We start from the raw sequence: 12,598 nt of genomic DNA on the forward strand, positions 1-12,598 counted from the left end.
TGTAGTTTTTTTCACGGCATTTTAGTGTAGTCGTTAAAACTTGAAACGGCGTAAGACAGCTTACCAGGTGCGATATCTATGTCACGTTTGTGTCTGACCTGAATTGAATGTATAGTACCGGTAGGTACTTTTCAACGAATTCATTTTAATATATTATGTTAAACGCCATGTCGTTACTTGGTTTTATCTGCTTGTGGTTCAACTTCTTGCTTATGAGGAAGCAATTTAGGCAACATCTCTCAACTGCTGCAACCAGTGCATTGTTGCAATTGAGAGCGCGAAAGAATGCGAGTTCAACACAGCCTGGAATCGCTTTTTTACCCTAACACAGACATAACACAGGAACCACTAATGCTTGAACAAAGTTAAATCTCTAGTCTCTACCAAAGTTGCATTTTAACGATAGGTTTACAAACACAAGTTTTTTTTTAAATTTATTTCTACTGCATTCAAGTTCAACGTTGATTTTCAAAACTATTATGTGCTGCTTCTCTTTGCTTTAAACACGTATTTTTTCACCACAGTGCAGCAGCAATGACAATAACCAGTGATTTTTTTAAGGTTGACTACTTTGTTATAGTTTTTCTTCTTCTGCTTTCCATTTATCTATTGCTTTCACGAGTTGTTGGCTGTATGCAGCGACTCGAGCACCCTTTTCCTTTTTTACGTTTGACGTGGACTTTTTTAAGCTTGATCTTTGAGAAGATTTGGACCGCTTCGATTGGATAAGTGTGAATTCATGGAACTGATTGGATTTGAAATTTTTCTTTGTGCCTTTTTTCTTGTTTTGATCCATCAACGATGAGTTACTGCTTCTTTCTCTTATTTTTTGCCCTGTTTTATCCCCAGCGCATTTTTTTTCATTCTTAAGAGTTTTTTCACCAGTGTGTGAGTTACGTTGTGTACAGAATGATGTAGTTTCGCTGCCTTGGCGAAGCAGTCTTGAATCGTCAACTTTTCTACTAGTGTGAATGTCAGCAGCCACACGATATAGCTTTCCGTCTTTTTTCGACTGTTTTTCTTTTTCTGGCGATTCTAGCTTCTCACTACACATCCTCGATGCACAGCTCTCCAAACCAGTCTTTTCAGTTCTACAGGTTTCACTTTTACCTTTTCTTTTTTCTTCTAGAATAGCTGAAAACCTTTTAGTATCTTCTGCTGCCATTTGCTTTCGTCTAGTGTTAAAAACCGTTGGAGATTTAGACCTAACCGTATCATCATAGCATGTATATGAAATCAGTATGGGTGCTCCAGCTTCAAGGTTCAGTCCTGGTATTACTTCATGTCTGCACGTTTTTCGCAGAGTGCCGCATAATTTGCATATTTTTGAAATGGTGTTATTTTCATTGTACTCATAATGCAAAGATTTCACACTTAATGTCCTTGGAATCTTTCTTGTGTATCGTTGGCCCAAGCCGTGCTGTAAATTTCCTAAATATGCGGGTCCGATTTTTTGCCTTTTGTTTTCAAATGACGCTGTTGATTGTTTTCTGCAAAATACAACAAGTTTTTGTTTACATTTTGTTAAATAATTATTGTATACTGCCACTTGCGCTGTATTTTTTGATACGCTATAATAGTTTGTTTAAAATAGCACTGCTGTAATTGTGTCTATTAATAGCACATCTAAATTCACATGGAAGTTGAAAGTCGTTTGAATGATTTGTAAGATATGAAAGCTTCCGGATTGCTACAAACACTATTGATGCGACCAAGCAGAAGGTCCACATTTTAGCATTGCTTAGGCTTCATTTCGATGTTAAAATCATTGGACTAATCTGATTGCTTGATTGCATACCGTTTCATTCGGAGTACGATGCTGTTAGCAGAAATGGACCCGACGCTTGGTCTTGGTGCAAAAAACGACTGTTGGCTGACTTGGCTCCCTTCTCGCGGTCGCAGCCTTCAATGTAAAAATAACACCATTTTGTAACCAAATTAGCATATTTGTAGCAGTATTGTTGGCAATTATATGCGTCGTTTTTATGCATAATTTTGAAATTTTAACATTTAGTTGTATGAAGTTTTTGTTTTGATTCATTCTCATACTTAAAATTTTTCTTGTCCGTTTGATTCTTGTTAAACACAATCTCCATGATGCTGCTGCTCCGTCGTTGCCGTTCTCGTGATGCGCCGAACGAGTTGTTTAACGATCGGGATCGGTTGATCTTATGCTGCTGCCACTTGTTGCTGACAACCCTTTTAGAGACATTTCTCACCTAATTCAAAGACAACTGGTTATTATTTGTATACAACAGCAAGCGCGATCAAGTTTTTATTGAAGGATTACTTTTCATGTCAATCAATTTAACTTTAGCTGCAATCAAAACTTTTTTTTTTCAATGAAAGTTTTAAACGTGGTGAAGAGATATCATGAAACATACTACAAATTGGTGCAAGATGCTTCTTCAATGTTCAAAGTAACAATATTACATCACTCTTTCCACTAAGTAGGACTAGTGTTGATTTTTTCGTCATAGTTAATCACGTTTTTGAAAAGGCATGTACTTGCACGATGTGTTGCCAACCGAAATTCGAATATTATTTATGTCGGCTAAAAAATTGTGTTTTTTGTTAATCTTCTAGATTCTAGAAGCACTCACCTCTTTATTAACTACACAATACAATATGAATATGAAAACTCCTTGTAAGCCGTTAAGTGTGATGTGAACATACTGGAAAGCGAGACTAACTTCGTAATTGGTAATATTGACTAAAAATCCAATTGCCCAAGGAATTCCCAAAATTGGAAATAATACAAAAATTCCTTTTGTTGTATTCCTGGTATAAAAAGTTAAAACAAGATACCGTATAATTTTGGTCTATCATCGTTAGGCTATAAATTGTAAATTTTCGATCAAAAGATTCGATTTTATTCATTTGTGCTTTATGTATATGGAAACTATAAATTTTTTTGCTTTCAATTAACACGATCATTCGATCAATTACCGAAACTTAAACGTTGCAGTGGATTAATTTTTCGATTGATTTCAACTACATCTTACCATATATGTTGGCCATTTTGACTTTTGCAACCCGCTGGCTTGAGTGTGTCAGACTTGATGCTCAGATGCAGCACAAAGCCAAGCGTGTGTGTTAGAATAAACAGGTTGATTGCAAAAATTATGATCAGTGGCCCCATGGCTGACCATATCATATTACTGTCAATGCTCAACCAGCAGTATTGGTATGATGAAATCTGAAATAAAATTATAGCGCATATATAATTTTCATACTACCGTTTACAGTTTTTGTATACATATCTGTGAAAATTGATTTCATTCTGTATTTAGTTTAACAAGTGCATTTTTAAAACCATTTCTCTGGTTTGAGGCGCAAAGAGCTCGTAATTAATTTGCAAGTGACTAATCGTTATTTCATCTATTCCAACTGCAATAGCTCTGAGTTTCGGTCTTCACACTCAGCATTAACCCTTTGCTTTTCAACGTTTTTTTGGAAGTTAACTGCTCAAGGGGGGGCCGTTTTTGGATCAAATTCAATCAGCTGCTACGTGTTATCCGCTGGTGCTATTTCAACAGAAGTTGCACTGATGTGAAAACAAATCATTTGTCTATAAGTTTGAAATATCATTATTTTAAAGTTTTATATGTTAAACTTGATATTTCACTTTTTGCAAAGGTACCCAAAAACGACAATTTTGATTTATCTTGCCGCTGTTTAATTACCATGCTAATCCGATTTCATGCAAAGTTCTGAATAACAAAGACCTCAATCGACTGCACGAAGTGTGTGTGCGGTGTGCCGAATCATTGCATTGATAAAGATTTACGACTTGAGGGCAAATGTTATTGTAAGCTACTCACTGATTCTAAAATAGCTACAATCAGAGTAATATTGTTACACGAATTTGAAAAAAAACAAAACTGCGTTTGTTGTCTTACATTTTTGTCCTAAACTAATGCATTCCGAAACTCATGGCTAGCTTCTAGTTTTATGGAACCAAATTTCTCATAAGTAACACCTTAGCCTGCTTGAATAGCTGCTTACATCTTCGTTTGTGTATTTTAGGTCTGCAATTGAGTTTGTAGTATGAATATTTTTAGTAGAGAGAAGACAATTGAACAAGTTGTTGATATTATCTGAAATTTCTAAGTTCATATTAGGTGCTTTTGAAATTGTGGATTTGTGTCAAGTCGCATCACAAATATCATGCAGGCTCCATCATAAGTCATTTCGCTTACGGGTGTTTATAAACATGACTCATAAATTACATCCACAAAAATACAGCATTTACATCAACAAAGCTAAGTTCGAAGCTCATTTTTTATTGAAGATTGTGTCAATCAATTTGAAAATACATTTTTAGTCCGCCAGCGTCGAAACAATGCAACAGCGAATTGAGGAACATGCGTAAACAAAGGAAATGTGAAATAACCCACAGTCAGCAAATCTACATACATTTAACGTTTACAAATGTTGAATCAATGTAAAAGGACTGGATTGCTGACTGGGTCCTTATTGTTTGAAGCACAAAAAATACGCGTAAAGGCGACAACATCAGCAAAGCAGTGATTATGTTTCTGGCCAAAAAAAAATTAGCTTTTGACTTCAAAGATAAAAATGATTATAACGAAGCTTCAAAGTTTGTCGTAAAACATTTTGCAGAGATACAATAAACATAATCATTTTGTGCCAGATTGTGAGAAGACTTCCTAGATTCTTTCCAACCATTTGCATGATTGCAAATTATTTTCTATAACTTTATATTGCCAAAAAAGGGCTTCTTTGTTGAAACAACGTGGCTACAATTCTATAAAAAATTCTTAGGCCTACTACATTGAAGTAATGAAATTTTTTTTTGTGATTTTGCTGATGACGTTTTACAATATCCGAGAAGTAAAAAATAATAATGATGAATTATTTTACAAAACCGTGGTTTGCAAGCGCTTCACAAAAAATTGTTGGGGGAAAAGTTATTATTAGACGTAAAACGTTTGTAAAAGAAAATTGTCGGTTTACGTATTTATAATGTTTATTGCGCTGTTATCGAATTATAAACTGCCTGTATTGTCTACCTTTGTGGTTGCCGGCCAGCTTAGAGCAGCATGCAAACTAAGCATTTATGGTATCTGCATCGTGTTATGATTCTCGAAAATTTCCCACAAGGTCTTTATTTCTATCGTGATATTTTGTGCCTCTTCTGTCCTAAACTTGAAGTTGTTGTGCAGCACAATCCACATCGGTTTTTAGACTCAGTCTTCATTGAAAATCTTTTGTGTGGTGCATCATTTCAAGTAGTGTCTTCCCCTAAACTGTTACACAAATCGCCCAGAACCAGGTTGATTATTATGTATCTTACAGCCGTTGAGAGCCCGTTATTGCATGTGTGGAATTATTAGATGTCTGACTAAATTCATGCCAAAGTCGAGCAAATTCTGCTTTCGGAACCCTTGCCGTTATTTACGGTATTTTTTGTTGATAAGTTTAGGCAGCATTTTTCCAAGATAAATAAAGACATCGGTATTGTTCGTCACTTAGAGTTAGTTTTCTCAGCATTGTTTATTTATTCTTTGATCCACTAGTTTGTCCCACTTTTGGTATAATCGGATCGTTTATAAACGGCGGGTTTTCACAATAGCCGGCCTCTTATACATTGGGGCAACGTATTCAGATGTTGAATCAATGATGAAGAAAGCTGATTTGTTGTTTGTCTTATGTGACGCCTAACTTTATGCCTCGTCTACATTACAAAATATTTTGTAATGTACATTGTGTACATTGTACATTTTGTTTGTACATTACGAAATATTTTGTAATGTAGATGAGGCATAATCATCTTTATTTTGCGCTCTTTGGAACAAAACACAGTGCATTGTGAAACAAAAATACAGGACATAACAACAAGTAGGCGACATAAAGCAGGGAAGGGACGCCATCGAGTTAGCTGCTACGTGTAAATGGAGCTTATCTCATAATTTTGAGTGTATCTCACAATTACTGTTTGCCAGAGCGCTATTTCTCCGGCTTCTCCCAAAAGCATTTTCAGTGATACATTTCCTCAATTGCAAGTTTTGTCAATGAGAGCATTTCCATAGAACGTTTATTTCGAAACCAGGTTTTCGTGTGTTTACCCAAGAGAAGATTTCTTATTGTAACGTTTTTTATTCGTCAATGAATATTATCTGCTTGAAACAACTGTTTTGAATAGTTTGTGGCCTCCATAGCCTACTATTTTGATCGTGGATTGCTATTCTTCTTTGTAGAGCTGATAACGCAAAAAACGTTTGCCATTATTGTTTCTAATTAACAGCTTTGCGATCACTGGCTTTTCTTTGTAGCATAAGAAATAACGCGCTTTGTATTATTGAGGTCAAACCAAACAAAGGAAAGCAAGAGGATGCTTCTCTCTGCTCGCGCATGTCGATGCACGAAGCAATTATGAGCTTATGGCTTGTTATCGCAATGTAATCCATTTCACGCTTTGCTGGAAGTTAGCCAGAAATAGCAAAAATTCACCAAAATCTTGAATTTACAAGAAAACTACACAACTTTTAGCATCAAATTTAATATCATCAGATCCGCCTGGCAATTTTAGGAAAAGTCAAGAAAAACCAAGTGCATGGCGTTACTGTGCTTCAAATAATTAAAGGAAATATGAGGGGGGGGCCAAATCTGGCCTCCCTTTGAGGAGCAAAGTGTTAAAGGAATAAATTTAGGTAATAACGTACTCGATCGTGCATAAACAGTAAAACACGCATTGCGCGTCCACAACTTGCGAGTGTAAATGCATGTAAATGCAGGCGCATGCCAAGTCCTGCAATGCTGCGGCGGCCGATACATGCGCTGGCTCTTAATTTTATTTTAGTTTTCATTTGTAACTTATTTATAAGTACATTTTTAAGCGTCACAACTTTTTCTATATTTGGCATTGTTTTAATGCAAAATTTCGAATATGAAAAGTCGAAAGCGGTGGCCTACCAAGAGCCGCAAAATAGAAGCTCCATAGCAATAGTTTTGGGCATAAGCGTTGCTATTAAGCCTAATAACACAATATAAATAAAATATCATAATATACAATATATAGATACATATATACAATACCCAATACCCAATAAATACAATTTAGTCTCAACAGCGTCTAAATCACCCGGCACCATAGTGAGATTCTACGTCATGGGTACCAACTAAATCGCCTGGCACCACGTGAGTGTCTGCACTTACAAGTCGTTCTCGCGCATTATTCCGTATTTTGTAAATACTGATTGACCACACACTAGTGCAGCAGCTTACCGATGAAATTGCTTCCTTTTGAACCGCAGTGTTTTTGGTTGGGCACTCAGGTTCAACATATCTTGCTTGGATGTATGTGAAGTTGGAAATTCCGATTCCTGTAAAATCAATAAGCTCCATTAATGAACACGTAAATTGTCAATGAGAAGGAATTAATTTACGATAATTACTTGGCACAAGTCTGAAGAATGAATTTATTTTAATGAAAAACACCATTTCCAGTTATTTTTTAAGTTCTTAAATGTATAAAGGTTTATTAACGTTAGTTGAATATGACGTAGCCTACTGTAATGGAAGGATGTAAAGGACTTTGTAGTGGCAGAACACTATTTTCCAACAGAGTAGTTAACCTACTTAACATAAAAGCGAAGACTTATTTACGAGCCTACGTTTTTAACTTTCATACCTGCAGAAACCGTTACTATGACAGCGGGTATGCCCCATCCTGCCGCATATTTGTACCATCCCAGGTTTGTGAGTTTCATGCTTTTCAAGATAACGCTGACGTATAAGACAATTCCTTCAATAAGCATCCACACCCCACTAGCAAGCATAAAGTAGTGGCTGAAATTGTCAACAAATTAACGTTTAAAAAATTCACTTCGCAAAGTTCACTCATTACTTAAAATTTTTCGCTATTCTTAATGAAATTTTTAACAAACTATTAATAAAACCTTTTTTTTATGCACCCAATGAGTTAAACGGTATCCGGACATTTTGCCGAAAGGAGTAAATGCCGATTGGACAAATTGCCGAAATTATACAAATGTGTTATAACAATGAAAACTATTAATACTACAAAAAGTGCTCAATGCCAAGCAAAAAGGCAAAGCAGAGCGAATTAAATCAAATATAGTTATTACTATCTGAAGCCTTTACAAATTGTTTCACCTAACGGATCATCAGAAGGTCTTATTCAAATAGAATCTATTTGATTCTATTTGAATAAGACCTGATGATCCGTTAGGTGAAACAATTTGTAAAGGCTTCAAATGTGTTATATGTATCATCATAACCCAGATTTCACTACTTAGTCCTTTCGGCAATTTGTCCATTCGGCAAAACGTCCGCGTACGGAATTAAACAACAAGTCATCTCTTGAATAATCGCAATATGCTGACATTTTGAAATGTAAATCGTTATATGAGTTTAACTTTGAAAAGTAGCTACTCTATAGTCTATTTGGTACATCACTTTTTGATGTACGATACACCGTTCCTGGTACACTACTACCAGCCAGTAAATAAGATAGAACGTGTCTCAAGAGTTGGTCAGTAATGTTACAATATTAATTTAACCTCCAACCTGAAACACACATGAACGGTTACATCAAAACGATCATCCTCAGGCTGTGCATAAAATCTTACCTCAGAATGACAATCTTTTCACATACTAAGTCTATTTCATTGGCAGCCTCGCTACACAAGCGCACCAGATGTAGGGCAGAAAGTGCTAAAATGAAATGAATATGCACCACGGTTCTTTCCTTAGCTCTAGCACTAGCAATTGTTGATGACTTGGATCGTCGACGCAAGGCAACAATTAAGGTTGAAAATGTTATAACAAGACAAATCAACGATAGTCCTTCCATAACAAACTCTACTATCTGAAATGAAATTTACGATAATAAATTCATAAGCTTGAACAGCTAGATTGCACATTTCAATTGTAGGCCCTTGCTTTAATTGCATAAGTTTTTAGTTTATTTTAAGTTTGGAAGTGGTGGACGAGTCATACCATACAATAGGTTTTTGCCAAACGTTTGATTATCAAGTGTCATACGTTCTGTAGAAGACAGTCTACAACAGTGGTTCTCAACCTTTTTGTCTTGGTAGACCTCTTTTGGCGCCTCGAAGCGGTTACGGACCCCTACATTTTTTTTTTGATAAATCGCGTCTCCTGTCTCCTAATAGAATTAAATAAAGTTGTAAAACGACACACTTAAAAGAGTTTGTTGAACTCGCGACGCAGTTATGACGATTTCCGCTGAAATCGCTTTGCAGGCCCCGGTCGAGAACCACTGGTCTGCAATAACCTAGAAACCGAAAGCTTGTCGTCGTTATTTGTAAGTTTAATTAAGTTTTGTCGTCGTCAACTTCCATATCTCGCTATTTAATTTTTACCCGGATGTTCCTGTTGTGGCTTGAAGTTGTCTCAAAACGAAGCGGATGGACGACAAAAAGCACAGAAAACTTAGTTGTGTGATTGCACCCGCAAGTGACTGAGTCGTGTCCCGCTGCGAGAACCACGCATCCCGCTGATGACCAGTGCATTGATGTTTCATTTAAAAACTCACAGAATATGCTGTAAGAAAACAAAACCATGGTGGTTGTCATAGTGAAGCTTTTCGAATCACTTGACTGGTTTCTCGCTGTCAATTGTGATGTTCTCAAACCTTAACGACTTGTTTCGATCATTGGTAAAAAATTGACGACTCTCTCATAAAGTAAGAGTGTTTTCAGTCTTTAGTTTGTAAATGTTTATGTTATGCAAGTAAGCGTGAAAGTTTGATGCAGTCATTATTACACATGCAGGTATGTGCATGTTGGCAACTACCAGGATAAGTTCACTCTTCATGATATAAATTAATTTAATTGCTGAAATAACATTAAAATCGGTGGCAACATTTAAATAATATTTTCCTACCTTTCTTGCCTTGTTGCATTGGAATCTATTTTGAGTTTGTTTAAAGTGAACTTCAGTCCCACTGGAACCTTTTTCCAGTTGCGGTCGTAACCTGTTACTGAAATGATGGTCGCGTTGTTGACTATGGCGACCTCTGACGGACATGTCGAGTTGTCATTTCTACAATCAAAATGTAAACTCATCAAGTATCGGCCAGATGGAGCAAAACTTAAATTATATCAGTTCTAATTTGGTGTTAAATAACCTCTGTATGGAAACGCAAACGTCAGTATTCTTCTGACAATCTTGCCACTACTATATATGTACATTACACAACAAAGACGTTACGCGTTCTGTAGCCTAGTGAGAACATCGAAATCACAGATTAAGCACTCGTCGTCTGAAGCTATTGTCACACTTAATGAAATAATTATGTCAACTAATCTACTGCTGTCACGTGTCTAACTGTATGCTAGATACAAGAAGAGAAACGCGTACTGGAACAATTCACTATTCCAGTATATTCTGGAATATCTATGGCTAATCCTGAAGTGTGGCATCTTATTTCGGGATTTATAGCCTACAAACAACATCAGTTTTTCAATTCAATGACCAACACACTGAATGGTACAAAATACGTTTTTTCACAAACCAAGTTGGAGTGTTTGAATAACTGATTTTTTTGACTGACATAAGTAATTAAGTAAAACTAGTTGTTGCGATGGGCATGTTCAATTCTTCAGCGTGTTTGTATTCGATGAATCTACTTTTGGATATGATAGCCCGAGATCTTTATATTTGGGCACAAGTTGGCAAGTGATCAATACTATGTGCTGATTTTCTGTAAAGTATTTGTACTATTTGAGATTCGACCCTCTCTTAACACATACAAATGGTTCTAATATGGAGTACCGTACGGTTTCCCCTACTTTTTGGAACATTTTCCAGACCTATAGTATAAAAATGGATTTTTTTTTTCAAAGGCGGTTTCTAACTTTCTGTATGCAATTACTTACTGCTTGAACGATTCACTGGTGTCGTTTTTGAAGATTCTGGCCATTGTTAAATACTCAATGAAGATCAAAGCGGAGAGGTTCTTATTCAACGCATTGCTGGATGAATCGACTTGTATGGTTGTTCCACTTTTAAACTTAACGACATCAACAAATGTGCTTCGATCCAGCTAAATTCATTAAAACTTTGCATTAACTTGATGCACTGTATTTGGATATTCCAGGCACACATAAACGATTATACCTTGTACACACGATCGCATGCACCCGGCCATAACTTTATTGTCACAACAAGTGTGCAGTGGCCGAGTGGTTAGCGCGTTGGGCTCGCAGTCGAGAGCCTGCATGTTCGACTCCAGCCACCCGCACTTGCTGTTGTTTCTCTGGGCAAGAAACTTTACGATAATTGCCTTTACCCAGTGATTGATTTCGAGTAATGGGTAGTACCAAATTTAAGTCATAAGTAGAGTAGACAACCGGAAACAGACATTGCCGTCGGCTGCAGCGTGGGTCAGGTGTACGTCGGAAGGCGTACACCGATGCATAGCGCTCAAGTCCGCTTTCCCGCAATGCAGGATAAAGATAAAACAAACAAACAATCACAAATTCTGTATGAATGAAAACCTCGACGAGATATCTCCGCCCAAACCAATTTAAATTCCTTCTAGCCTAAGTTTCAAGTAAATTGTAATTTTTGTGATGGAAGATTTCTTCTGTGGAAGAAATTCCAGTGTGGCATTTTCATCCACACACCAAGTTTCACATAAAAAATGAAATAACCTTTTGAATGTTTTTATTTTCCAAAGTAACAATAGAAAAGAATAATTTACCGAGCCTGGAGTACTAGCATGTAAACACAGGTCCTTAAAGTTTTAGCTTACTTTAACTTGAGCATGAAAGGTATCTTCTTTCGACAGTTGCCAATTAACGTCACTCCCAGTAGCTGCTGTTTGTTGTAAGTAATCTTCCAACTGTAAGTTATAAATGACTCTCATGAATGCAGATAAACTCATGAAAATTGGTTTCACAGCCATCCCCAAAAGTCGTTAGCTAAGACTTTTTATATTTAAATGTACCTCGTGTCGAATGTTTACCTCATTTGCGATCGTAATTGCCTCAGACGAGCTTATCTGGTCTTTTCCTGTTAGCTTCAATTTGTCTGTGAACTCATTTACTTCAGGCTGTAGCTCGATTGCATCTGGCGGAAAGTTTTCACCTTGGTTGTTGTAACCATTTGGTCCACGGTCAATTTCTTCAGGAGAATGACCGACTGCATACATAAAATTGACTGCTAATAAACTCGATTTTTTGCATGAAGTCAACTGTGATTTTTAGAAAAATGGGTCTTTTTTACATCGATTCAACATCTGCAGACGTGAAAAGGCCGTTTTGCGGTCGGTTCAAGTTTCCATGATGGGCTATATAACGATCTCGGTTTAATGATTGATTCAAAAGTAAAGCAGCACTTACTTTTAAACTTTTGAACACAGTTATGTCTCCTTCTGGTTGATGGCGCGTAACAGCATTTTCTTTGCTCACACTGTGCTTGAGATATATCTGTTCCACATGGCTCGTTGTAATTGCACATATCTGCCACACATTGAAAATCCGTTACCGATTTTTGCCTTACATGAATCCCAAGCGGCTGTATACTTACCGATTTGAAACTAATTGATGACATGAAAAACCAATACCAAAGAGCTTTGTGC

General features: G+C 36.6%; 2 protein-coding genes across 3 annotated transcripts in view; one reads left to right on the forward strand and one right to left on the reverse strand.

Moving 5' to 3' along the window:
• The window catches only part of LOC145778336 (nucleoporin NDC1-like), a 29,879-nt gene that overhangs the window by 10,205 nt on the left and 7,076 nt on the right, over positions 1-12,598 (forward strand). The gene's annotated exons all lie outside the window — the stretch shown is intronic.
• Positions 575-12,477, reverse strand: LOC145778284 (uncharacterized). The gene is made up of 14 exons (XM_082589746.1): positions 12,360-12,477; positions 11,984-12,159; positions 11,771-11,860; positions 10,893-11,059; positions 9,898-10,056; positions 9,375-9,555; positions 8,619-8,857; positions 7,658-7,815; positions 7,252-7,349; positions 3,006-3,199; positions 2,604-2,781; positions 2,050-2,219; positions 1,799-1,903; positions 575-1,490 (listed from the first exon to the last, which is right to left on the reverse strand). Exons 1-14 carry the CDS (start codon positions 12,475-12,477, stop codon positions 575-577), a joined length of 2,949 nt encoding a protein of 982 aa, XP_082445872.1.

Source organism: Aplidium turbinatum, chromosome 10 (genome assembly GCF_918807975.1).
Source record: "Aplidium turbinatum chromosome 10, kaAplTurb1.1, whole genome shotgun sequence".
Lineage (NCBI taxonomy): Eukaryota > Metazoa > Chordata > Ascidiacea > Aplousobranchia > Polyclinidae > Aplidium > Aplidium turbinatum.